The sequence below is a fragment of the Sebastes fasciatus genome, chromosome 4 (assembly GCF_043250625.1).
Source record: "Sebastes fasciatus isolate fSebFas1 chromosome 4, fSebFas1.pri, whole genome shotgun sequence".
Taxonomy (NCBI): domain Eukaryota; kingdom Metazoa; phylum Chordata; class Actinopteri; order Perciformes; family Sebastidae; genus Sebastes; species Sebastes fasciatus.
Window position 1 is genome coordinate 22064123 of NC_133798.1, and position 27383 is coordinate 22091505.

At 37.1% G+C, this 27383-nt stretch overlaps 2 protein-coding genes across 3 annotated transcripts; one reads left to right on the forward strand and one right to left on the reverse strand.

Moving 5' to 3' along the window:
- Positions 1-37: 37 nt before the first annotated feature.
- On the reverse strand, positions 38-16953 carry arih1 (ariadne ubiquitin-conjugating enzyme E2 binding protein homolog 1 (Drosophila)). 2 transcript variants are annotated; one of them, XM_074632830.1, is made up of 14 exons: positions 16432-16953; positions 11394-11461; positions 11116-11263; positions 6152-6244; positions 5997-6052; positions 5033-5099; positions 4745-4851; positions 4555-4597; positions 4361-4432; positions 3753-3883; positions 3400-3457; positions 2569-2829; positions 1987-2099; positions 38-1899 (listed from the first exon to the last, which is right to left on the reverse strand). In XM_074632830.1, the coding sequence occupies exons 1-14, from the start codon at positions 16726-16728 to the stop codon at positions 1815-1817; spliced, it is 1599 nt and encodes a 532-aa protein (XP_074488931.1). In that variant the 5' UTR covers positions 16729-16953; the 3' UTR covers positions 38-1814. The 2 variants fall into 2 exon arrangements, with proteins under 2 accessions (XP_074488931.1, XP_074488930.1); XM_074632829.1 differs by having other exon boundaries at positions 2569-2850; positions 16432-16919.
- A 2188-nt stretch (positions 16954-19141) lies between these two features.
- Positions 19142-26858, forward strand: hexa (hexosaminidase A (alpha polypeptide)). Its single transcript, XM_074632831.1, has 14 exons — positions 19142-19474; positions 20356-20460; positions 20582-20647; positions 21256-21302; positions 21456-21566; positions 21645-21746; positions 21941-22073; positions 22358-22538; positions 23104-23190; positions 23293-23365; positions 25524-25704; positions 25931-26021; positions 26138-26245; positions 26373-26858. The coding sequence occupies exons 1-14, from the start codon at positions 19207-19209 to the stop codon at positions 26434-26436; spliced, it is 1617 nt and encodes a 538-aa protein (XP_074488932.1). The 5' UTR covers positions 19142-19206; the 3' UTR covers positions 26437-26858.
- The last annotated feature ends 525 nt before the right edge of the window (positions 26859-27383 follow it).

Here is a 27383-nt window from a genome sequence, read left to right on the forward strand (position 1 = left end):
AAACCTACTCTAATGACTCACACAGTACTCCCAAAAATGAGATTTCTCATGACATTTATTCAAATAAACAATACAGTTTATAATTTGCTAGGATAAAATAATAAGTTTGAACACATAAGAAGCATTTGGGAGAGAATTCCCCAAATATCTGAAACTGGGTTAAAGGATGTGTTTTAATGAAAGCTGACACTTTGGTGTCATCTTCTGACTTGCATCAGTGCCTGTATATTCATGTCCCCTCCAGTCAATCTGGTTAAGACTGCCATATTGCAGAGACATGAACGAGCAGAGCTTGACAACCAGAGCAACCACCCCATAGAACAATGCAAAACCTGGAGGGGCACTGACATTTCAATGTCAAATCCTCAGCCCGTGTGCGAAAAAAATAGTCTTTTAATGCAAAAGCATAACGGAGTTAAAAAACAGTCCTACAACCTTTTGAAGTTTGCCCTATATTCTTCATCTGCCTAAGGATCACGCAAGTTCATCTGCGTAGCTTGGTTTAAAGCTATGTTCAGTGTCACTGCAAGGCAAGAGATCTCTTCAAGGAGGCAGGGCACCATCAGGCCCATGACACCCAAGTATTCCCTGCAAGAGTGATGCAAATGCCTGACCCTGTTTGACAGTGATCCAGCCCAATTAGCAGCACGCCAAAGCTGTGCTGTCGGTACATTCTATTACCCTCATTCAATCCCCAAGGTGCAAGCTGAGCTTTAAGAGGGCTACCTCAAGCCACGTCGGGAGAGAGAGAAAAAAAGAAGAGTGAATGTCACTCAGTTTGGCTCTTGCAAATAATTAGTAATGTTCTTAAATGTTAAACACCTCTAAAAACAACTAAGAGGATACGGCAAAAGGTTAGAATAGAGGGACACGGGGCCGGTGCAATCTACCTTACCTTTGAACTGTTAAACTTTTTCTGCTCTTGGTTTTCTAACTCAGCCGTGCACTTTATCCTTCCTTCCTTCCGTCCTTTATCTGATTACTTGGCAACTAAAATTCTTTCTATCAGTCCCCATTTAGAGTTACTGATAAGGTGTAACTTGTGCACTGCTCTGAAGAGACTGAGGATGATAGGGCGAATGCCTTATTGCCAAAGACACCCAGGCTCCCACACACTACGGAGGGAGTAGACAGACTCAACCTACATGGCAAAAGTACACCTTTCTCAATATTGGTAAAGAATAAATATTTCAAAATTATGCAAACACGTGCCACTCTTGCTCTTTAACTTCCATGCATATGGACTATTTACAAATTGAAAAATACAGACTTGCTATTTTGTTCTTTTGATGTTTTTTTCTTCTTTTTATTTCCCCCCTGAAATGTCTTTGCCCCTTTGCAATCAACCTATCAACATTCAGCCACTCAGACAAGGATCTCACCACACATTGCAGACATGGCCAGGACAATTAAAGCTGTGTTGAAAACATTTTCACACTAATGGGAAAACAAAAGTTAAAATCAAAACAGAAAAAGATTCACAAGCAAAGAAAAAACAAAGGAAAATAAGATAGTTCAGGGGAGGTGTTACCATACAAGCCAAAAGGATGTATTTGTTTAAGATGGATTTTCTGCTTTCTCGAGACTCCACTCTGTTTCTAACAATACTGTAGTACACTTTCTTTTTATTATTCTACCTTTTATTTAAATATAATTTACTTTGAAGATTTTGTTAAACAAATCCAGGAAAAATGATGCAAAAGTGGTTGGTTTGCCAAAGGAGAGGCGGCAGAAGGCCCGTGCTGCCCTGTTAAATTGCATCAGCGCTCTAGTTTGTCAAGATACTCAAGAGTCCGTTGCATTGGGACGTGTCCTCAATCCTCAATGTACTCCCACAGGTCCTTCTCATAGCCTTCATGCACATGCTGTAGCAGCACTCTTCGCCTGCTCTCACAGTATCTGAAGAGAAACAAAACAGGTGTTGGCATCCAAGAACACACAAATGTAACAGTGGCAGCCAGAGATTATGATTCTTCCTTTACTGACCTGTACTTATCTTGTACTTTCTGCTTGATGTCCTGCAAGGAATCCTGGGAGATATCCCGCTCTAGGTAGCCAGACAGCACCTCAGTGGCATTTTCCAAGTCTGCCTGGTTGTTCTGATGAAACAAGAAATTGACTAACAATATTATTCCGACTGAAATGTCAGCTCTATATGATAATGTCCCCTACACACTGAAGCATCCTGCTTAAGGCCCCGCTCAGACTACGGGAAGTTTCGGCCGATTTCCTGAGAGGAACGATGAGTCGAAATGTGGCCACAACTTCGTCTGTTTGTCTGCTAGAAGGTATCACAGTCAGTTATGACTGAATGGCTAAAGCTTTCAGTCGAAGGATCAGCCGACCTGATTTTGGTGAAGATCTTCTTCAGGAGTTTTTTTTTTTTTTAATAACAATTCCATTACAATGATTCCTCATCTAATGGCAGTGATTACTGTCAAGATTAACACTCAAACTGTTTTGAAAATGGTATTTTGTAAATATAATGTGAATATTAAAATAGCTCAAGTTATTTATGTCAGGCACCATCTGCTCACAGTCATGCCAACATTTTCCCTTTTAACATACCTCAAAAATAATGGACTGGTTGTTCTTCTTGAGGTAGAAGGCAAAGACATAAGTGAACATGAGCGTGGAGCGGCACTGGCACAGCACATCCACAGCCTTCTTCAGGAACTGCACCTCGATCCAGGACATGTTGTGCTGCTGCATCTCCTCCATCTTCTGCTTGACCTGAGCGTAGAGCTTGTGCTCAAAGCGCAGGCTCTGCATGTGGTTCATGTAACGGTTGCAGTAGAACAGGTACCTCTGCAAGGCTGCCCTGGAGCGCTGCACACACACAGCATTGGACTGGCATTAACTTACTTGAGCATCCTCAAGTTGATTTTTACTAGACTGTAAATCTTCGTGTGATGAAATATCTAAATTGTATTCTGCAGGTGTTTCAGGCAACACGTCCTTCTTCAGTATGCAACAATCAACCATGTTTGTCAGAGGTGTAATGGACATTCATTATCAGGCAGACGCAGCAGCATTCCCTGCATTGTTTGAATCCCACTGTTTTTGGATTCACTTCTTCATAGTGTACAGCAGAGTTACATGAGAAACTGTCCCTTAATTGATAATATTTTTCAGGATATCTTGTCTGAATTGTGCGCGTCACCCAGTGCAGTGGGATGGAAACAATACTTGGGATGCTGCTGCATCTGTGTGATTAGAAATGCCAGTTACACCTGTGGCAAATATGGCTGAATATAGCACACTAAAGAAATACATTGTGACTGAAAAGTGGACAAATATAAATATTGAGCCATAATGTGGCATATCCACCACATTATGGCACAAAAATAGCAACATGCAAAGGTTTCTTAACATATTAATATGAGCGTTCCTTACTACCTCTTGAGCATCTCTAGCTGCCTTCGCATCATCTTCATTGTAGCGATTGCAGTTGTACCTGAAACATCACAGCCCGGTCAGACACATCAATGTTTTCCAGAATAGCATAAAACACATCACTACTATTTCTGACAATATTTTATGTTGTCATGCTTTCTCACATAATATTTTTAACATTGCAGATGTCAGATGTGTATTTAGACATGAAATGGCATGAACATTTGCACTTGATATTTGAATTATATTAGATTTCAAAATATGAATTGAAATGAAAACAACAATTTGAAGTATATTCTAACACGGCACTAGAAATGACACCATCAACGTTTAGTATATAAGCCATTAGCTCTTACCAGGCTGAGCCATGGGGCTCCCATGGACCCAGGCAGACCCAGCAGAACTCAGCTTTGCAGTTCTGGTTCCGACAAACCATGTGATTGCAGCCACCATCTTTCTCAATGGTCACATGGCATTTTGGACACTCCTGTCATGAGAGGAGAGTGATGAGTTTCTGCTCAAGCGAAAGTGTTTTACAAAAATCTAATGTTAAGAGGAATTCAAGCAAATAAGAAACAGAAAAACATACATAAAAGTGTGTAGATTTAGATTATTAAATTTAGAAGCAATTAGGGTTTTTTGGGGGGCAGTTTCTCATAAGCCTGGAGTTGTGCCCAAAACAATGATGAAGGCCTGATGGCTTGGGACAAAGATAATGTCATTCGAAGGGGCGGTTTTGATTGGGCCAACACTTAACAAAAAATTGTCAGGATAAAAATGTGTGATTACAATTACAACTTCTCAAGTGACTGTACATTACTTCGTACATTTTTTCATCATTTTTAAAAACATCTTATTGTTGAGTATGATCAGCATTTCCACAATTGAAATTGTGCGATTATCACATTAAATACCTAACAACCAGAAAAGAGGGTAAAACTAGCAGAACATTTTGATTCCATACCTTAGTATTTGCTGCAATCCAGTTTGACGTTTCACTGTCATCATCACATTTCTTAATCCATTTTCTCAACCACTACAAAAAAATTCAAACAAAAGTAAAAAATAATTACACAATGAATACTAATCGTTCACTCAAAATGCTGGAGGAATAGGATAAATCTCTGTAAAGTATATAAATATTCCTGATTGGCTTACCTTACACTTGACAGGATCATGCCAATTCTCTCCACAGTTGAAGCTGCACCAACAAGAGGCATCACAGGTCAAATTCACACAATGCTTAATGCTTAATAATTACTATTAGATTACATAGTCAACATTCAGATACTGTCGCTGCCAGTTCACGATAGTCTAATACACAATTTTTTGAAACAAACTATCTTACCAGAACTGACGGCCACACTTGCACCTCACTGGCTTGGCATCTGGGTACTGGACTTTGACAACATGATGGCAGTCTGGTGCAGGGCACCACTTTAACAGTCGATTGCACTTAAAGAAGTAATGAGAGGTAGAATATCAACTATAGTTTCATGGGCACTTGAGTACAAAGAAGGTCCCTGCTTTTCCAAACAGTGCATACAGGATAACCTAACAGCTCAACATCATAAATCAAGCTTCATATTCCATTTCAACATACTGTTAAGGAGAAAAAAAAAATCTCAAAGCTTACCTCTACAAAACTATTCGTAATTAAATGCTGGTACTTCAACTTCACTTTTGAATCTGTTATGAGGCGCCTATAGGAGAGGTCAAATCATTTATTAGCTTTCATTACAAAATATGGGTGACTTTGGTAAAAGCTTCCTTCCTTCATATTCAGTGCATAACTTCCAAGAACAACAAAAAGATGTCACACAATTTCACGTTTTCCTGAGTAGCTCAATGAAGTAACAAATGTAAATTGGCATTACATCAACTATTTACCAACAAAACATTTCATAATTCCAAAACTAAGAGTTTGAGTGCAGACTTCTTACTAAGAGGTATAAATGCATTTCATGAAACTAAATATTGACCCTAAACTGGTCAGTGAAAACACTTGTTAGGTCTCTTGCTAGATGGTCAGATCAGAATGTAGGTTAAGACAATTACTGTCAGCTTAAGAGCTGGTACAAGAGATTAGTATCCATGCTTTCAATGAGGAGGTATATTTCATGCACTACAGGCTGAACATCAACATTGTAAAGGAGCTAAGTAGAGGTGTAACTAGGGAGCCCTACACAAGAACTTTGTTTTAGAAGGCAAAATGTCAGGTAAATATTCTCCCAATTGACAGTATTCCTGTTAAATGCACTAAAAACAAAGAAAGCATATCTGATTCTAGAGTGAGGATATTCATTTTCTTTTGATAAATAAAATAGTATAGTGTATGGGCTGTATTATGTTTTCTAACTTTACAAGACCAAACAACCAAATGAAACCAACAATTGCCAAATTAAATTTTAACACTGCAGATGTAACAATGCTCCTTCTCAAGTAATTTGTTAGTGAACTGCATCTGTCTGTCTGACAAAATAAAAACCAGAGGAATAATTTTTGTTTGCTGCTCTTTTCATTACCAGAATGACTCATTCATATCTACGTATTCTTATCTCTACTGAACAATATGCAATGAAACATAAAAAGATACTCACATGACTGTGTTGTCATCAACCAAAATGTCACAACTATGAGCAGGACAAGAAATGGTCTGAGAAAACAACGTAGAAGGTAAATCATTAGTCAGACAGCTATTAAAAGTCGTAAGTGATCAGTGACTCGTACACTAAGAACAAATCTCAGTGGTTACCTGTCCCATTCCTTCTTCTATGATTTTGGTGGTAAGGTAATCTCCCCAGCACTGCATGCAGAACTTGTGTCCACACTCCAGGCCTGTAAAATACTGTAAGAGAGAAGAACCTCGTAAATAAGACAAACAAGACATCACATGATTATACAGTAAGCATATGAACTTCTGGTAACCAGGCAAGCCAAAGCCTCAGAGTGAAGACATTCAAAGGAATCCACATTTGACAAAACAATTTCATTTTAACCAACTGATTAAAATAAATAATCAATAAATATTCTAGGTTAAAATAGTCTGGATTATGCATCTTTCTTTCTGATTTTAGGGGAAGAACAACTTCATATTATAGCTGAAACACTAAACCATCTGGCTTTGATAATAAACATTTATCCTTTGTTGAGATAATGTACTCCATCATGAGAATGGGGTCGTACACTCTGCAGTGTGCCTTTTAATTTAGATCAATTTGTGGAGATCTGTTTTCCACCTTGACATTTAAATTCTCCGTTCATAAATGTAACCCCAAAAAATAATTACATTCAATGTGTTTCAATGTTGTATAACGATAAAACATAAAAAAGTCCAAAGTGGTCATTGTGCTGTGTGTTGGAAGCCAGAATCGTTCAATGTTAAAATTAAAATAAAATCATGTTCAAATCCATCTTTAATTGGTTTGTCATTAGGAAGGACAGTGTTTTAAAGAAGCAAAATAAAAAATGCATTCTGTTGTACACTTGATTGAATCAAAGCTTAATAAGGTTAGAGTGATTGTACCAACTGTAATATGCTCAAAGAACCGGACGAACAGCACCTTTGGCCCATATAAGGGCCGTCACATTTCTGTGGTCTTGACTCAAAAAAAGTCCTGCAGCAGTCAGATGTTAAGATAAAGAGTTCTCTTTATTTTAACATCTGAATACTGCAGGGGGCTTCCTGTAACTGCAAGTTGCTGTGTAGATGTGACTTTCTACAATTGCTATGTTCAATCATGTAATGTTTGACAGGGTTGATATTAAGAGTCTGGTAGCCAGAGGAACAGAACTGTTTAAATCCAAATGTTTGAGGAACTTGAAGGATTTTTAAAAAAATGGTTCCTGGATGATTCTTTCACTACCACAGGACGCACTGCGAAGTTTAAAGTAACTACGCCCTTCCATACGTGACGGCCATGAATGGATCAACCTGGTCTACTTCAATGTTTAAGTATGTTGTTCTGGCATCTAAACATCAGCATGAAGGTATTAATGGAAACCGGGCTTGCAGGCAGAATGGCCCTGAAACCATTACACTTCCTCCACCAGTCTGTACATTCAGCACAGTGCTGTATGTAACCATACATGATTAGGCCACATCCAAATAAATCAACCCCTCGATTTGAATTTTGAAATAACTTTGAGTGCAAGAGAAATTTGTAGAAGTGAGTGGCACTTGGTAAAGAAGAGTTAGATCAATAAGGGATACAAATTCAGCCATCTTTGGGACACACTTATTTTCCATTTTCTACTGGAATGGTACAGCATTACTACTAAACAGCTGTTGCAGTATTTGAGATATTTCCCAGTGAGGAGGACATAAAAGCATCCAGCTTTCCATCAGAGTTACGTAACCCTTTTAAAATAGTTTCCCCCTCGATTCTTTATACTAATAATCTTTACTTAAAATTGGAGCAATTTCCCAAATCCTAACCCCAATTGGCAAATCCACCAGCTGGTATGGAAATGTTTCATTACAGGGTCCAAAGTGTAGCTATATTATTCTACCTTAATATCATGACTGGTTGGTAATTCATACAATCTTTGAATTTTAGCATCTATCATTTTTAGCATGCAAAGTAAAATCAGATCACTGTAGTGATAAATAATACAAATAACAATAGTGAATACTGCGAGTTGAATTAAAGACACTGAGCTACCTTCACATATTTATCTGTGGTTTTAGATGGTATGAGAAAATATTAATCATAGTACTTTACAATAGGGGTGTAAATCCCAAGTACCATCACAAAAACGATATATCAATTCTTTGGACAGCGATAAGATATTTGCTGATTTTGCATCAATATGGATCGTTGATCATTGAATCGATATATCAAAGGATCGTTGATCATTGAATCGATATATCAAAGGATCGTTGATCATTGAATCGATATATCAAAGGATCGTTACACCCCTACTTTACAACAGATAATGTGATCACATTTTGTGATGTCAAGTTAGACATCCTCCTTTTCTTTTGCTATTGTTAGCCAAGGCAGTAACCTGGGTCTGAAAAAACGATTTGGAAAAGGATTGCAGTGTTTCCCCTTGGATGGAGTTGTAGCAGCGGTGGGGATACTCTTGCGCAAAGCGCTCGCGAATTTTTTCCGCAATATTTTTTCTGTGCGCTCGCAAAGTGCACCCTACCGGGAGGTTTCTATGTCTGCCAGCACCAGAAGGGCTCTTGAGGCCTAAGTAGGGTACATACCTACAGTACATTTGTGCACAGTAATCAGTAGGGGAAATGTCCGCCTGGCCTACATATGAGATGTCTCAACATTTAGGAAAATACACTTTAATTGAACATAACATGTTAACTTGCATCACCACACTGTTGTATTATCAAACTGTGTCAATTTACTTAAATGTAATGACACTTTCAATGTTTCTTTAAGGGAGTCCTATCCAATGTGAAATACCTACTATCTTTGTACTTTGAGGTACGTCTACACTCTCACACACAGAAGGATGAGGAGAGGAGAGGTATTATAAGCTGCTTAAAGCTAATGTTAGGAGGTTAAACAGGTCATAATTCCCTCTCTAATATCCATTTTATATTGCTTTGAAAACATCTCCTTCAAGCAACTGGATTATTCAAGTTTCTCGCCAAAAACTACATTTCACAAGATTACATTTGAACACCTCATGATAATGTTATAATTTACCTTTGTCAAATCATTATTTATACTGATAGATCTTTGACACATCATAATGTAATTCAATGGATCCGTACGGATCAACCATGGTTCGTTATACCACTACTAGTTAACAAGCAAGTAAAAAAGTATAAAGGATAAATGGTTCACCGTCAACATGAGGTGTAAAAACAGCACTCATGGACTCATCATGACACATCATATTTGAAAAAACGTGTGGGGGAAGCCTCTGAGTGTGTGTCAGAGGAATTGTGCTGCTACAAGTCAGTGCCCACTGAGCAATTTGACGTTGAAAATAAGTTTAATACATGTATATTATACGTCTATTTGTCTGTAGACGTTTATTTTAGATTAAGGTTATTCCAGGTTGAAAGGTGAAAGTTTAGTAGATGTCTAGTCTTAGCCTAGGTATTGTATCAATCTGTGAATCTGTGTATATAACAAAAAAATAATAAAATAAATAGTTATACTGTAAATACAGGGGTGTGCAGGAGGGTTGGGCAATTGGACAAATATATTGGCTAACAGCAATTGGAGGAGTACATCCCCAGTTGTTTTTTGTTTTATTAAATGGTCCGCCTTCGAAGAACGAGAGCCGCTCAGCGGGCAGAGAGAGAGAGGCTGTATATCTACAGACTATCAGACTAGACAAGGGAGTGCATTATTATCATACTGTCTGTGATGCGTCTGTGTTTCTGTTCCGGTGCTCTGCACAGTGCTGGCACCCGCCCGCCCACTCACTCACTCACTCACTCTCATCCCTGGCTCTGAAGCTTGGTATTGGCGGTATGGAGGTCCCTGAGTACCGCCGGTGGACAATACCTTATATTTTTAGGTTCATAAAATGTACCCAAATTCAAGAATACATTCCTGTAATCTTACATTGCAACATCTGCTGTCTTAGCCATTTGTTTACTACATGTTTATTTGCATATAGAGCGGGGAAGCGAGATCTGATCACAATTGGTCACTCAGGGCCAGAAATAAAGTGGGGGAAAACAACGTGCAGAGCTGGCGTACTTTCACATCTAACTCAGTGAATTAGTTTATTTCGACCAAACCAGAGTTGGTGATTGTTGGAAAGACTAACCACAACGGTTTTGGTGAGTTTTATTTTGTTTCTGTCGAACTTGAATGAAGTGTGTTTTACGAAGGGAAGGGGTGAGCCGCACACACAGACCCACGCGAATATATAAGCAATCACCAGTTGATGAGCTAACGATGGCCGGGTGGAAAATGTTAACATATCGCCCAACCCTAGTGTGCAGCGCTTATGTTAAATATATACAGGATTTTATGCATTTTAAAATATGTTTTTAAAATATGTTCTAAAATCGGGCTATATGTAGCCAATAAATCCTATGGTCTATATCAGATCTAAAGCATAGAGGTTATGTTGAAAAGCCGTCTATTGCTCAGTGGGTGCCTACCCAGAGTTTAAAGCGTTCAGTGGTCCCACGTGTGCTGCAGGTTGAGCCACCCCAAGCTTTGAATATTCCCTGTTGATTAATAGCCCTATTTTACTGTCTGTAACATTAATGTGCGACACTCACGTGAAGATGCAGGACTGTTTTCCCTTCAGCGAATGATAATACCGAATCAGTTGTCAGCATCGCTTGCTTCATTGTTGACATCTACCCAGTGCTTGTTATAATCGTTTTGCTGACATTCTCAATTAAGCGCAAAATTTGTCATTTATATGCTTTACTTACGAGTGTGTGAATTGACCTGGATATGAAGCATCTGTAGCACAAAATAATATGATGTTAGTTTCTAAAGAGATAAGATGGAGCAATCTCCTCTTGTAAAAAAAATTATATTATTATTATTACATATTTCTAGGGGAAACACTGTATTAAAATGTCAGTCTGTGCCGATGCCTTGGTTAGGGGTCCTTTGGCATTAAATAAGTGAAAATTACCCGTAAATCTCCATTGCTATATTAAGCCAAGACACAGCTTTGAATTAAAATTTTCAACAAAATCCTTATTGTAACACCAGAACTTAGCCCTTAACACACATTCAGCTAGTGCAACAGTGTCATTATGGGACTCACAGAGTTGGGGAAGTTCAGATAGCAGATCTGACATGGCATGTCCTGTGCCGATGATCTAGTGTTGATTGGAGGACGGATCCGAGGCTTCTTACTGGGGTTAATGACATGACACTCAGAGAAAAGCTTGTCCAGATTACCATCAAAATACCTGTATATATTGAGACAAAAAAGAAATCATAGTGTTAAGATATTAGGTCTCCCAGGAACTTCTAAGCTAACATACTTGTTAACTGTTGGTTAAAGGTGACAAATAAAGAACGTACTTCAGAGATTCTTACCTTTCCATAAGCTTTTCTTTATCCCAGTTGAAGTGACTGAGAAGGATGCGTGTTATTGTTGCAGGATTCTAGTGGAAAAGAAATGGTTGGTCAGAAATAAATTTACATTTCACTACTGCCAATTTTCACAGTAACAACAACAAGGGGTAAATTTGACATGTAAAGCCACTTCCGCAAATCTCTTCCTATTACAAGTTAAACTCTCTTTTGTGGAAAAACAGACAGTTTTACGGCCCAGATTTTCGGAAAATGGATTAAGCCTCGTAGTGGACCAGGATGGTAATTTAAAAAGGACTAACTGCAATGAAATTAAGTCATTTTAAATCGCTAAAACTAGTTGTAGATTCAGTAGTTCGTTACACCCATGTATGTTAGAGGACAAAAACATCTGAAATACCTTTCATTGCATTACAATCCAATAAACTACCACCACAAACTACAGCCATAGAAGTAACCACAAAGTCCTCTCTCACACAAGAGTTAGTCACTGCAGAACTCTTCTACTGGATTGCATGACATTGAAGGGGAGTTTAATTTGTTCTGTTCAAAGTAGTTGCTTAACATTAGCTAACTATGGCCGGCAGTACTGTACATTCCAAAAGAAAAAAAAGTTGTTGTTTTTTTGCTATGTATGTAGACTTTTCACAGGCAAAATGGCAACGGTTTATGATGAAAAAAAACAGAACACTAGATACATTGTGTAAAAAAACATCCCAGTGCACCATTGTCTGTGACAAATTGGACAGGTGATGGTGTATCAGAGGAAAGTGAACACAGCTGAGTAAAAGTATAACTAGCCAGCTTGCAGTGATTGAAACCAAATGTGATGAGTTTTACTGGTATAAACATATCAAACTCTGTTTTGTTTAAAGCATACTGTCTGCCTAATTGGTTAAGATCTGACAATCCTGACTGAAAGGGCAACAAAACCAAATAGAAACATGTCGAGAAAAAACATTTAATGGAAAAGTTCCATTGCATAAATTTCACATCAATCCTCTTTTTAGCTTAATCTAAGCTTGGTCCATGCAAATTGCATTTTGATTTTGTATTTTTATTTGTGGATATTACAATGTTCATATAATAGGACAGCTACATTTAAGTGCACCATACTGTACAGCACTGCAATATCGGTGATAAATTGGCAAATACAGATATGTTACTAACACAGTGATGTTAACACTGTATGAAGGTTTCCTCAGCAAAAGTAATTTGAAAGTAACGCATTACTTATGCACACTATTCTTGATGTCCCTCCTGTCAACCTTAAGCAGAAATTAGCAAATATAAATTGTGTAAAATAAAAATATATCCTTTGCATTTCCATTTATTATGCCTAGTTGGGATTGGGTACATTCTTACAGTCAGCTTGAGTGAATGAGAGTGAAGTCACTAAGAAAGAGGTAGTGAATATTAGAGATGTTCCGATACCATTTTTTCCTTCCCGTTATTTCAATGATTACTCTTGATCCACTCCAGGTTTTCTATTTGCTGCCTCCCATTTGTTCTCTGCTCACACTCACAAAAAAACGGCGCTAGTTTCATGCCACCCTGCAGTTAAGTTATACAATGCAAAGCGAAATTTAGAGGTAGCATGCAAATTCAATGGAAAGACGCAAACAAATGCAGACTGGTCATAGGTTGTGACGATAGATCACTAATGCCCCAACTTTTTAATCACAAAAATCTACTCTCCTTTCCATTCCGCACAGCTGACAAACTAATCTAGCAGCAAAAGTTGCTGTTAGTTTATCATATGTCTAACAAACTTATTTACACCTTTTGTTGTATGAACAGTAAATTGTGATAAAAATCCCTTTGTCTGGCTACTGAAGTCACCACACTGATTTTTATTTACACCGTTTGTTGTATGAACAGTAAATTGTGATAAAAATCCCTTTGTCCGGCTACTGAAGTCACCACACTGTTGTGTACCAAGTGTCATTATGGTTACAAGCATTCAGGGGTCTCCCCGGAATACCTGTGTATGATAATGCCTGTCAACTTAAAAACATATTCTGTATATTGCATGGTAAAATTGCATGAAAATAGACATTTTACATCCCATTTTGAAATAGGAATGATGTAACAGTAGAGTACATTGTGTTACAGTGCCATGGTTCAACTGTTAAAGCAAAGCATTGGGGATTGTTCTCAGCAATTGCAAGATTAGATAAGGGAATTGTCTCAATGTACTTGTTCATACAGACAATGCTTGTTTCACTCCATCCTGATTTAATTAGGGGTCGGATTGACAGGGTAATTCATGACACAATACTATTACAATACGATGTTCAATGATGTGTTTGGTGATATGTGTTTAACGACGCTGTTATGTTAAGATATCATATAATTTGTGTAATTGAGGAAAAAGTTTCTCTAAAAATGATCAAATCAATTCTTAAAAGGCAGTTATCAATCATATACTACATAGTTATCAATCATATGCTACTTATTGAAAGCATTATGTAGTGATTTTAGTTTATTATATGCACATTGTTTTTTTTATATTTATGAAAGATTCATACAGCCACAAGTACTTGTAGGCTATCATCTAAATGTCAAACAGACACAAGCGAAAAACCGAACAGCTACAAAGCATAATGGTTCCTGAATAAACACCATTTGGTACCAAAGTATCAATAACATTAGACAAGAGAAATTATGAAAAAAATATTCAGTTTGCCAGTTTATTAGGTACACCTAACTAAAACTAATTCTGTCCGATACAACCGCAATGCAATAAACCCCACCTTTGTGAAGGTTACAATGTTTTTTTGAGAGAGATGTGTTGATTCAAATTCATACTCATTTTAGAGGCTGTAGTTTGTGGTGCTGTGAACTGTATTACAGATGTGTTCCTAATATTTGATCCACCCTCCCAGATATAAATGGGGTGGGAAATATAAGAAATACCCCTCAGGATATTCATGAACAATCTTCACGGTAGTTTTGCCTGTTATGTCTTTCTTAAGTTTGCAGTGGAATCTTTGACGGTCAACAAAGTCTCAACAGATGAAATATATCCATCAGCCACTTGTAACTTTACCCCTAAAGCGACTCCAGAAGCCAGGCGAAACCAGTCACTCTTGACATGTGAAGGCACAGTCACCAGAGAGGCATTTACAAGAAAAGTAAATTAAAAAGTAAAAGTAAAGAGTATATGTATGGCTCAATAAGGAAGCTGGTTAATAATTAATAATTGATTTATGGAGTAGGGGTGGGATTAAATAAGTTTATACTTCTTCTCACTCCTTTTCGAATATGTAAATCAAGGCATCAAGTGTTTGACAATTTATTTTTCTTATGCTTTGCATTGTATGTAAATACTACTTGTTTCTGACTGTCCACTTGTTGGTATGATCATTCTTTTTCTTTATTTTATTTTTTTGTATTCTATATGTTTGAAATAAATTTTGAAATTAAATTAAAGTAAACTATCCTATTGCCACATAACTCCACATTGAAAACTTTACTTCAGAAAACAGATGTGGTTATTTACCTTAAAAAAAGTTATTTGTTGATGCTGCAAAAACCTAAATATTAAGTGGCTAGATGTATACACTATTTTTAGAAGAAATACCATGTCAGTTGTTTCTGCTGCCATGCGGCTGTCTGTACTGTATCCACTGTACTGATATTTTACCCATTTTAGGTTTGGAGACTTATTTATAGCCATATAATGACACTGAAAAACGCTGTCTTTGTATAAAATGCAACGCTATTTTCTCATAAATAGTGACAGGTCTTATCAAGATCACTTTCCATTTTATTCTGTACTCAAAGTGTAGCTATAAGTGAAAGGAAATGGAGGCCCAAGATAACGCTAAGCCGAAGAAGGGCTCCACTGAGTTTCCCCTATATATTAAATTTAAGCTATAACGTTAGCTGTTGCCAGATTATAAATTAAAGTAAACTATCCTATTGCCACATAACTCCACATTGAAAACTTTACTTCAGAAAACAGATGTGGTTATTTTACCTTAAAAAAAGTTATTTGTTGGTGCTGCAAAAAACCTAAGTAGGTAGATGTATACACTATTTTTAGAAGAATTACCATGTCAGTTGTTTCTGCTGCCATGCGGCTGTCTGTACTGTATCCACTGTACTGATATTTTACCCATTTTAGGTTTGGGGACTTATTTATAGCCATATAATGACACTCAAAAACACTGTCTTGTATAAAATGCAACGCTATTTTCTCATAAATAGGGACAGGTCTTATCAAGATCACTTTCCATTTTATTCTGTACTCAAGTGAAAGGAAATGGAGGCCCAAGATAACGCTAAACCGAAGAAGGGCTCCACTGAGTTTCCCCCCATATATATATATATATATTTATATATTGATATAATTTAAGCTATAACCTTAGCTGTTGCCAGATTATAACCAAAATCAAACTTTTTTTTTTATAAATCATGATAAAGATAGCATGTTAATAACCTAGCATGTAACTTGCTAACCAACTCGGATGACTCAAGCCTTTCCTCAAACATTAAAAATAAGGTCTTAATTGACTAAATTTGTAAGGTGAAGTTTGACTTGATTGGTTATAACGCACTACCACTGTTGCCTAGTGATAGTGAGCCGTTACCTAGCAACTAACACTGAGCCGTTAGGTTTTTTTACCAGTTAAGGTGCTCGATTAACGGCTACAGTTGGCTAGTTAGCTCAAGCTAAGCTAACATTAGCTTAGCATGCTAAGCTAACACGCTAAGCTAACATTAGCTTAGCAAACTTCTCAGTTGGGATTAGACTACTTCCTGGCACACAAATGGAAATTTGTATTTAAAATGTTCACATTTAACGTCGTCTATATGTTTATTTTAAAGTCTACTCACACAAAAGAGAGTTGTATTGATAAATATGATATTAATGTGTAAAAAGCTTCATCAGTGTTTCAACTTTTCCAGCAAGTAAACTCCTCCTTTACAACCATGCTAACGTGCTAAGCTAACTCCGCGGCCTTGTTTTATGCCTCCACCCTAACCCCGGACCACGGTGTTTCCTGACCGCAGACATATCATGAATACCTACCTGTATGACCTCGTTGACCTCCCTGATACACTCCACCATATGCTGGAGGATCTGCTCCGCGGTCAGCACCTCGAAGCGGTAGTCCTCCTCCTCCTCCTCGCCCTGACCGTGGCCGCCGCCTCCACCGCCGACGGTCTCCCCGCACTCGTCCCGCTCCCCGCCGGCCACCACGGGATCGACCAGCTCCACCTCTCCGAGCTCCAGGGTGTCGTCCTCGGGCTCCTCTTCAGCGCTGTCCTCGCTACATTCCTCCTCTTCGTCGTCGTATTCATAGTTATAACCCTCGTCTGAGTCCATTCCTATATAAGAGGTGGGTTTATCAACCGGTGACAAGCACACCTAGAAGTCTACAGTGTTGTTGTGATAGATGTTTAGGTTGGTTTTAGCGGAACAATTACACGAAAAACCAGAAATTATCCCGAGCCGGAGTCTGTTTTTCAGCTGCAGCGAAAATAACAACAAAACGTCGCCGCTGCTGCTAAGCCAACAAAGAGACACCGCGTCACCGGCTGACGACGGGATGACGTCAGACGGACTGGACAGGAACATGTTTAAAAAATAAAATACTTGTATTTATGACACACTTTTTGTTTCCACATGGATATGTTTGGAACATATGTAAAAATATAATATAATATAGGAAAATAATTATCATACGCTGCAAACTATGAACGATAAAAAAAACATATCAAGTCAATTCAAGTCAAATTTATTTCTATAGCACATTTAAAACATGAGCTGACCAAAGTGCTTTACAGACATAGCCAGAATAATACAGGTCAACAGAGCAGACAACAAAATCTCACACATCCACAGACAGAGACCAAGATAACATCCATGAGTAAAAGACTGTTATAATGAGCATTATAAAAAGGCCAATTAGTAATCACAATTCAAGTACATTCAAAAGCCAAAGAAAAGAGGTGGGTCTTGTAATATAAAACCACATACTAAATTGTCACATGGTTACACAGAATTTACAACCTATTTGAACCATTTATTTGACATGTTTTTAGTTTTTTTTCATGCTTTATTTCATTACAAAAATAATCAGCAAATATATTTCACAATATACAAATAGTATAAGACGGCCTTACGTCAGATGGACTGTACAGGAAAATGTAAGAAAAGAAAATACTTGTATATTTATGACACACTTTTGTTTCCACATGGATATGTTTCGAAAATATGTAAAAATATATAATATAATATAAAAATAATTATCATATGCTGCAAACTGAATGATAAAAAAAGCATATAAAACCACATACTAAATTGTCATAATGGTTACACAGAATTTAAAAACTGTTTGAACCATTTATTTTACCATGATTTTTCATTACAAAAATAATTAGCACATATATTTCACAGCATAAAAATATATAATATAATATAAAAAATAATTATCATACGCTGCAAACTATGAACAATAAAAAAAGCATATAATACCACATACTAAATTGTCATAATGGTTACACAGAATTTACAAACTATTTGAACCATTTATTTTACATGTTTTTAGTTGTTTTTTTGTTTTGTTTATTGTTTATTTGTTTTGCACAATTTAAGACTATACAACATAACAAAAGACAAGATAAATATAAAGAAATAATATGACTACATAATAGTGGTAACAAAAAATTAGGACAAGATATATATAATAACAACAATAACAATACAGTAAATATATTAAAAAAGACAAGTATTTTTCATAATTTATTTCATTACAAAAATAATCAGTGAATATATTTCACAGTATAAAAATAGTATAAAAATAGTATAAAATGTAAGGAAGGGAAAAGATTTACAAAAAAAACAAAAAAAACAATCGGGGTCTGTTAAACAATTGGAATAAATTTGAAATGTCTAAATAATTTAATCATAATCAATCGTAGTCAAAAATATGTAAAAATATATAATATAATATACAAAATAATTATCATACGCCGCATATAAAACCCACATACTAAATTGTCATATGGTTACACAGAATTTACAAACTATTTGAATAATTTATTTTACCATGTTTTTAGTTTTTTTTCATTCTTTATTTCATTACAAAAATAATCAGCAAATATATTACACAATATAAAAATATTATAAGACGACCTTATGTCAGATGGACTGTACAGGAAAATTTCAAAAAAACAAACAAACTTGTATTTATGACACACTTTTTGTTTCACATGGATATGTTTCTAAAATATGTAAAAATATATGATATAATATAAAAAAGAATTATCATACGCTGCAAACTATGAACGATAAAAAAACATATAAAACCACATACTAAATTGTCATATGGTCATTTATATATATATTTATATATATTAAATAATCAGCAAATATATTTCACAGTATAAAAATAGTATAAAATGTAAGGAAGGGAAATATTAATAAAAAATCAAAAAAAATCGGTGTCTGTTAAACAATTGGAATAAAATTGAAATGTCTAAATAATTTAATCATAATCAATCGAATATGTTTTAAAACCAGTATCTTTAAAAGTATAAAAGGAGGGTATCTTTTAAGCCATATCATTTTATGGATACAATATTTTGCTAAGATATTAATCAAATTCATTATGTAAAGTTAATCTGCAGAAAAACTGGGATTGTTAATAATAATAATATCTCAATCTTTGTTTAACCTTTAGATTCAAAAGACAGAAATAAAAACAGCCACACCTTGTGGCCTCAGTCATGTGACAGCATTCTCTTGCGCACCTGACTGGCGCATCTTCACAGAGTGCAGTTTCCCTTTGAATAGATTAGTATGGAAGTTATGTGTATGGTTAGTTTTGGACGATATATTCGTCCAAATTTTAATTCACTACTACTACTACTTGTCCTCCAGTTTGGCCTGCATACAGTGGAGGGTGTGTGGCCATTACCGCAGACTTTCAGCTCCTCAACCGAGAGATACCCTCTGAGCCCGCAGGCTTTCTACTTTGGGTACGGAAGACAGTCAGCCGCACAGCAGGGCTGCTCTGTTCTGGATACTGCATTCAAGAGATATTTTACTCTCATCTTTCCAGACTATGGTAGGTGGAATTAAGACTATTACGATTTTGCATCTTCCAGTCAAAATAACACAAATGGTAAATATATAGGACCAGAATGTGCTGTGAATATGTCATTATAAATACATAAAATGTACAAATTGTAGTAAATCCTGTCCTTTTAAATTCTAGTATTATAGCATTAAGAGTATTTATGACACACTTTTTGTTTCATATGGATATGTTTCGAGAATATGTAAAAAATATATAATCTAAAAATAATTATCACCGATGAAAAAGCATATAAAACCACACACTAAGTTGTCATATGGTTACACACAATTATTACAAACTATTTTCATACTTTATTTCATTACAAAAATAATCAGAAAATATATTTCACAGTATAAAAATAGTATAAAAAAAATAAAATACTTGTATTTTATGACACACTTTTTGTTTCACATGGATATGTTTCTAAAATATGTAAAAATATATAATATAATATAAAAACTATTACTGCAAACTATGAACGATAAAAAAAAACATATAAAACCACATACTAAATTGTCTATGGTTACACAGAATTTACTATTTGAACCATTTATAACTTTATGGATGCACTAACATGTAGAGCAAAGTGCTCACTGGTTTTGTTTTGAATGTTGTTTGTCATGTTGGCTTTTTAAAGTAGATCAATGGGCTTTTGTAGAGACAGCAGTTTATCAGTCAGTCAGTGTACTGTACTCTAGACACCCACAATGACAAAGGATCAGTAGCCTATATCACATGTTTGTGTTTTCATAAATTCCATAGGTTGTAGAATAATGCTGGTTTGATGGTAACATTGTCAAAATGAAAGTGCACAGGCACCTTAACCCAGCAACTCGTGATCGTAATAACTTCACTTTTATGACCAACAGGAAATGGTGTTCTGCGATTCAATGAGGTTAAACCCTTCACCGTGGAGATCAGTGTTGACCACGGTGATTGTGAGGGTTACCCAAATGAGGACTCTTCTGAGAGATGTAAGTATTGACACATTCATCTGAGCCAGAGCACAACAGGTAAAGGTCACACAGTGTCAACAAACCGTCCCAACCAGTTGGGTTGAATGCATTATCTAACTCACTTTTATTTGTGTGCCAGATAATCTGAGTGTCTCTGCAGGACAAGCATCTCTGAATGCGGAAACAGTGTGGGGGGCAGTAAGAGGTGATTATAGCCAATACGTTTTTGAAGAACATGTTTAAACAAAATAAGAATATGTGTGAACAAAAGCACAAAGAAATGAGACAAACGTGTTAAAGAGGACCTATTATGCTTTTCCCCTTTCCTTTAGTGTGTTATATAGTTTTTTTGTGCATGTAAAAGGTCTGCAAAGTTACAAAGCCCAAAAGTTCACACCAAAGGGAGTTACTCTCCCCCACAGAAACACTGCTGAAAAACTGCCTGAAACGCCTCGCTTGAAGTCCCGCCTTTTCTTCCGTAACGTGGTGATGTCACCAAGTAACACATTTGCATAGTACCTGCCTAGCTGCTTGGACAGTATGAGAAAGTAAACCGTTTTTTTGGACTTCAAAGCCTGTAAACATGTTCTGGTAGAAACCCAAAATACAAGTATGAAACTGAAAATAAGCATAATAGGTCCTCTTTAACAATCAGCTACGATTAGCAAAGAAAAGGCTAGGTTCCTCTTAGCAAGCTGCACTGGATTCCTCACGTGACCCAATATTCAATAACTGATCTAAGTTTCCCACTTTTATCTGTACAGATTTAATTGATTGCTGATAATATGCTATATGCCCTCTGATTAAGCACAGGTCTGGAAACCTTCAGTCAGCTGGTGTATCAAGATGATTTTGGCTCAGTAAGTCAGAATTTTTCAAATGCTCAAAACTCACAAGGCCTCTAAAGCTATTCCTTCTTGGATACACATCCTCACCTTGTTATAGAGCTTTTAATGTTTGGGGTGGATCAATTAAATCAAATGATTTTTTTTCCTGTTTGTTTCTTCTTTTAGTATTTTGTGAACAAGACTGAGATCGACGACTTCCCCCGGTTTCAGTTCAGGGGGATTTTGTTGGACACTTCACGTCACTATCTACCATTGCAGGCCATTTTAAAAACTCTGGTAATTATCAGATGACATAATCTGAACTTCAGTCGTCTGTTTTTATTCAGTGGTACTGACATATATCTTTCTCGTCAGGACGCAATGGCCTACAGTAAGTTCAATGTGTTTCATTGGCACATTGTTGATGACCCCTCCTTCCCGTACCAGAGCCGGACCTTTCCAGACCTTTCCAGTAAGGTATGTCATGCATGTGAAGCGAGATATTAGAAGTAATGAGAAAGAATAATTGTATCTGCATTTTAGGAGATTACACACGTTTATTTTACATTAACCTAGATTTTTAACTAGGTCTACTGCATGTAGAATAATGAGGTAGGAGAATACTGCAAAGTTGCATCCATCCTGAACAAAGACTTCTGGCTCTGATTCAGGGGGCGTTCCATCCGATGACTCACATCTACACCCAGTCGGACGTGAGAAGGGTGATCTCACATGCCAGACTGTGGGGCATAAGGGTCCTTCCTGAGTTTGATTCTCCAGGCCACACCCAATCTTGGGGAAAAGGTTACAAATTTACTCTAAAAAAAACAGTTTTATCCAAATGATCTCAGCTTCTTGATCTTAAACATAAAGTACTTGGCGTTATGCCTGGTTTGGTCCAACAGGAATCCTGTCTGCCAAACCTGCAAGCCAAGACTATAACTGGCAACAAGACTTGTTCTGAATCTTGTGTTTGACTTCCTTCTTACCCGGAGGACTCTCATGGCTACATCAGTGGCAACAAAATGTCTGTACTCAGCAGACAATGCACAAAATAAATCTGATAAATGACCATTTATTCCCTATAGGGCAGCCTGACCTGTTGACTCCCTGCTACAGAGGGAGCACCCCTTCAGGTACTTTCGGTCCTGTTAATCCAGTGTTGCCCTCCACCTACCAGTTCATGGCGAGACTATTTAAGGAAGTGTCATCGGTGTTTCCTGATTCCTATATCCACTTAGGAGGGGATGAGGTGGACTTTACCTGCTGGTGGGTTGAAACGTGACGGATCATTTCAATTCCTGCTGACTGTTTTTGACCTGGTTTTGATCACTATTGTTTATTTACATTGTTACTGAATTTGTACACATATAGAGCTGCAACAATTAATCGATTAGTAGTCAACTATTAAATTATTCGGCAACTATTTTGATAATCGGTTTCAGGAATTTTTCAAGAAAAAAAGGTAAAAAATTCTGATTCCAGCTTCTAAAATCTGATTATTTTCTGGTTTCTTTACTCCTCTATGACAGTAAGCTGAATATCTTTGAGTTGTGGATAAAACAAGACATTTGAGGACGTCATCTTGGGCTTTGGGAAACACTGTTTTTCACCATTTCCAACATTTTATAGACCAAAAAACGGATCGATCAATCGAGAAAATAATCGGCAGATTAATCAACTATGAAAATAAGCGTTAGTTGCAGCCTGACATACATACATTTGTTTTCATCTGTTAAGGAAAGGAAGAAAAAGCTTATATCTTGCACCAGGTAGTTGCTGTAGGTACATGTCTTTAAAATTACAAAAAAACTCCCACGGCTTGTCTCCGTAGGAAATCCAACCCTGATGTCCACGCATTCATGCAGAAGATGGGATTTGGGACAGACTTCACCAAACTGGAAGCATTCTACATAGAGAAGTAGGTTGTAAAGGGAAACGTACTGTACAATGTAGGAAGCTCGGAAAAATACACCAACCTACATGTTAATGTTACAAATGTTTTTAATGTCTCTATTTCCAGCATTGTGAACATCACTTCAGCTCTCAACAAGACATCTATCGTGTGGCAGGATGTGTTTGACTACCATGAACGAGTAAGTACACCCCAACAAATAACACCGCAAAGATATCATATTTGTGTGTCAGTACTGTTCATATAGACTCACATGCTTTTTAGACATTGTTTAAAATATTATATTTGTTTCGGCAAGTGCAGGGGAGCATGATATAGATTTTTACAGATAAGCAGTAAGCAAGTAATCTACATAGTCACAAATATGAATATTTGAAATGTTGACAATTTTAACTTCATTGCAGCACCACCATGTGTTTCGTCTTCACCAGTGAAGTTTAACTATTGCATTGTAACGCTTGCTGCAGATCCAGGCATCTAAAACGAGCGCTGGTTTATTATGTAGTTATTGGCCTAATCCATTTTTTAAATATCATTTCAGCTATTTTATATTGTGTTTAAGTATCTGCATTCACTGAAGGAGATATTTAAACTTTAATATTAAAAACGTAGCATTTATTTTGTCATAGTTAAACACTTTTGTTCTTAAATTTCTCCCTGCAGCAGGTGGATCACTGGAATTTTTCCTGTAAGATAATATAAATGTTCAAAGAGGGAAATCTGCTCTTTCATTTCATATAGGCTAGTAATTGTCACATAATATGGCTAAAATAATTTAGAATAAACATTTATGTAGGCATCAACTTACTCTAATCTGTTTTTTAGAAAAGGATATAATGTTGACCTCAGCGGGTTTAGTGGTTTCAACCACAACTTTTAACAGTATATTGTCTGATAAAGAGAAGCTAATGTATCACACAACCAGTTCATGTCAGTCTGAGAGTCTACAGCATTGTGTTGCAGCGCAGGTCTCTATCAGTGGTGGAGGTATGGAGGGAAGGCTGTTACCTGTGTGAAGTGCGCAAGGTGGCTAAAGCAGGGCTAAGGGTAATTCTGGCCTCTCCGTGGTATCTGGACCTGCCAGGGCCCACACACAACTGGGCCCGCTACTACACTGTGTGGCCCCTCGCCTTCAAGGGTCAGAAACGAGCCTGTGTGCTGTGGCTTATTTGAAGTGTTGCCATCTGCTGTGCTTTTTGTCTCTAATAATAATAGTTTACAGGTAAACTTGGTTTCCTCTAAAATATAGGATATACACAGCCAAACCTTTTTGAGTGCAACACATAATGTTCTATTGTTGCCCTACCACTAGGTGGCAGTGAACACTGTTATCTCTGCATTAATGTTTCAGAGAAATACTCTGTGTCCCAATTCCATATGCTATACTTATTATATACAGAATGGACTGCACAGAAATCATCATAGCATTAAAACCAATGTACTTTTAAATCGCATTTCCAGTGTGAACACACTACAAACAGTGCTCAGCTTGTAAGAGAGGTGTGATTGCTGTGGTACAAGCTCTCAATGCTTTCTGATGCCCCATGGCTAACATGCATACTCTTTCCCTTGCATAAGTATAAAGATTCTGCCATTAGCAATTATTTGACAAAGCTCCGTGCTTAAAAATTATGAAAGCAAAGGCCCAGCACAGGAGAGAGATATAAGTCTATCAAAAGCAGACCGTAGTTGTTTTACATTCAGGTTGCTTATCGGATAAACTACCAATAAACCATGTGTCATCATGGTGTGTTACTAATTTTGCCAGCTAAAACTGTAACTTGAATCCTATTGGGCGTTTCTGTTGGTTTAAAAGCTATAGTCAACTCTATCTAATTTGACTACAAATGATAGAAGCGAATATGCTTTAATAATGTAATGGTATATACTGTACATAATACTGTACCAAACTCAACAGAAATGAACTTGTAAATCTGAAATTGTCAATTTCAGATTTACATGAATTTGTTCTGTGCAGTTTAGACATTAAAAGGCTGTAAAAGCATTTACTCCTGAGGAAATAATGTTTTTACAGCATGTCATGGGAGATAACCTGTTTGCAATAACCTGTTTATTCTGGCGCGGCTTTTAGTTTTATGAACAGCCTTTGCAGCTTTTGCAGCATATGAACCAATTTCAAGAATCCATTTGGATCTGAAAGTTCAGATGTTTTGCCCTATTGGGGGGTACAAATTCTGTGAACCATGTCTCGGTAAAAGCTTTCCCTTGTTGATAAAAGCTTTTATATGTGACTTTTAAAACACTACATGTAAACAGACAGGTCAGCTGCAATATAGCACAGAAGGGCAAGACGGCATGTTGTTTGTCACCCTGCTCAGATTCCTAAGGACACAGTGCTGCACATCTGGAAGGGCACCCCAGCTAGTTATAAGGCAGAGCTCAGCAAGATGACCAAAGCTGGCATGAGGGTCCTGCTAGCTGCCCCGTGGTACATCAATCACATTTCCTATGGCCAGGACTGGCGCAACTACTACACCGTGCAGCCACGGAACTTTTCTGGTGTGTGTGCATGCCCAAGTAATATCACATTATATAAGCTGGCTCAGTTATGTGCAGGTGATGGGAGCATGTAGAGGCCTACTTAAACGTTGACTTGCTGAGTGTTGACTTGAAGTGGTGTGATACATTTGAAGTGAAGATTGTGATTGATGGTAAACTCATTACCAGCCTAATTAAAACCCATTATATTATTATTAAAGCAAAGCTTTTCACCGTCCCCTCACAGGTACTGAGGAACAGAAGAAGCTGGTGATAGGGGGTGAGGTCGCCATGTGGGGGGAGTACGTTGATGCCACCAATCTCACTCCACGTCTTTGGTACGATACTAAAAAGACCCCTGAATTCATAAAACTAATCAAATTAATTTAGTAAGTGCAGCAACAATTGCATGAAATCAATCAAAAATAATCATTGCTTGCACCCAAAATCGCAGGCCAAGGGCAAGTGCTGCGGCAGAGAGACTGTGGAGTGATGAGAAGCAGACCTCCAGTGTGGACAAGGCGTTTCCTCGCTTGCAGGACTTTCGCTGCAAGCTCGTGAGGTACTTTACCTTTTCTAGCCAGTACCTGTAATGAGCTTAGTGCTGGCATACCTTAAAGACACTGGGCTCTTTCTCATAATGTTTGCTTTATTATATTATGGTGTTTCTGCTTCCCTTTCTCCTCAAGGCGTGGCATCCGAGCAGAGCCTCTGTCTGTTGGACACTGCAAACACGAGTACCAAGGTGTTTGAAGATGCTGGATGGATTATCATTGCAAGGTTTTCCTGGCAAATTAAGTTCATGGTTGCCTTCTTTTAAAGTGCCTTAAAATCTTGAATAAATTGTTGCTCCAGTCTTAAGTATGCAGACATTAAAATGCTTTCTCAGGGACTTATCTCATTACCTATATTTTCTTATTCTCAATTTTTGTATATACTATTTGAGTTATGTGCTTTTTATTTTAGATTTTGCATATTTAGCAGTCACAATATAGAAATGTTAACAAAGACCTTGTTTGGAAGAACCCGCAGTGCTACACTGTAATGCCATGTTGAATTGTAGCCTACTTGGTGACTGGAAATATAGAATGTAGATTTTAAATTTGAATATTACTTCCAGTATGCTGTAGCTTGTACTCTTGCACTGAAATGTAATAAAATAATGTTGGTGTGCAGATGTCGTCACACGTTTTTTTTTTTTTAAACAGATGTTGCTGTAACACTTTGAACATTGGAAGCAACCTAGAAAAAAAATAGCATTACCCTTTGTCCCTACACATGCATTGTGATTAGACAGGTTGCCAGTCTAATCCCAACACTAATCATAGACAGAAAACAGACACATTGACAGCCTCTTTCACACACATTGTCAATTAAGATGTTCCAGATCGTCCCAGGGGAAACCTAAGTAGACATTACAAGAACATGTGCACTTCAAACAGGAACTCAATTCAAATTAATTTTATTTATATAACATAAAATAGAGAAACAATTTGAGACAAAAGAAGTAGGAGATGCAAAGCAACTTTCAAATGCCGGACATGATGGGACCTCGAACAAAAGAATTCCTCAGTACTCAGACACCTGGAGAGAGGACAGACTATATTCACAAATGAGACAAAACTCAAAGATACCATTCACACAAGAGCAGAAGAGAGAAGGGGTGTTAAGATTCTGCATCGAATGGTAGTTTACACAAT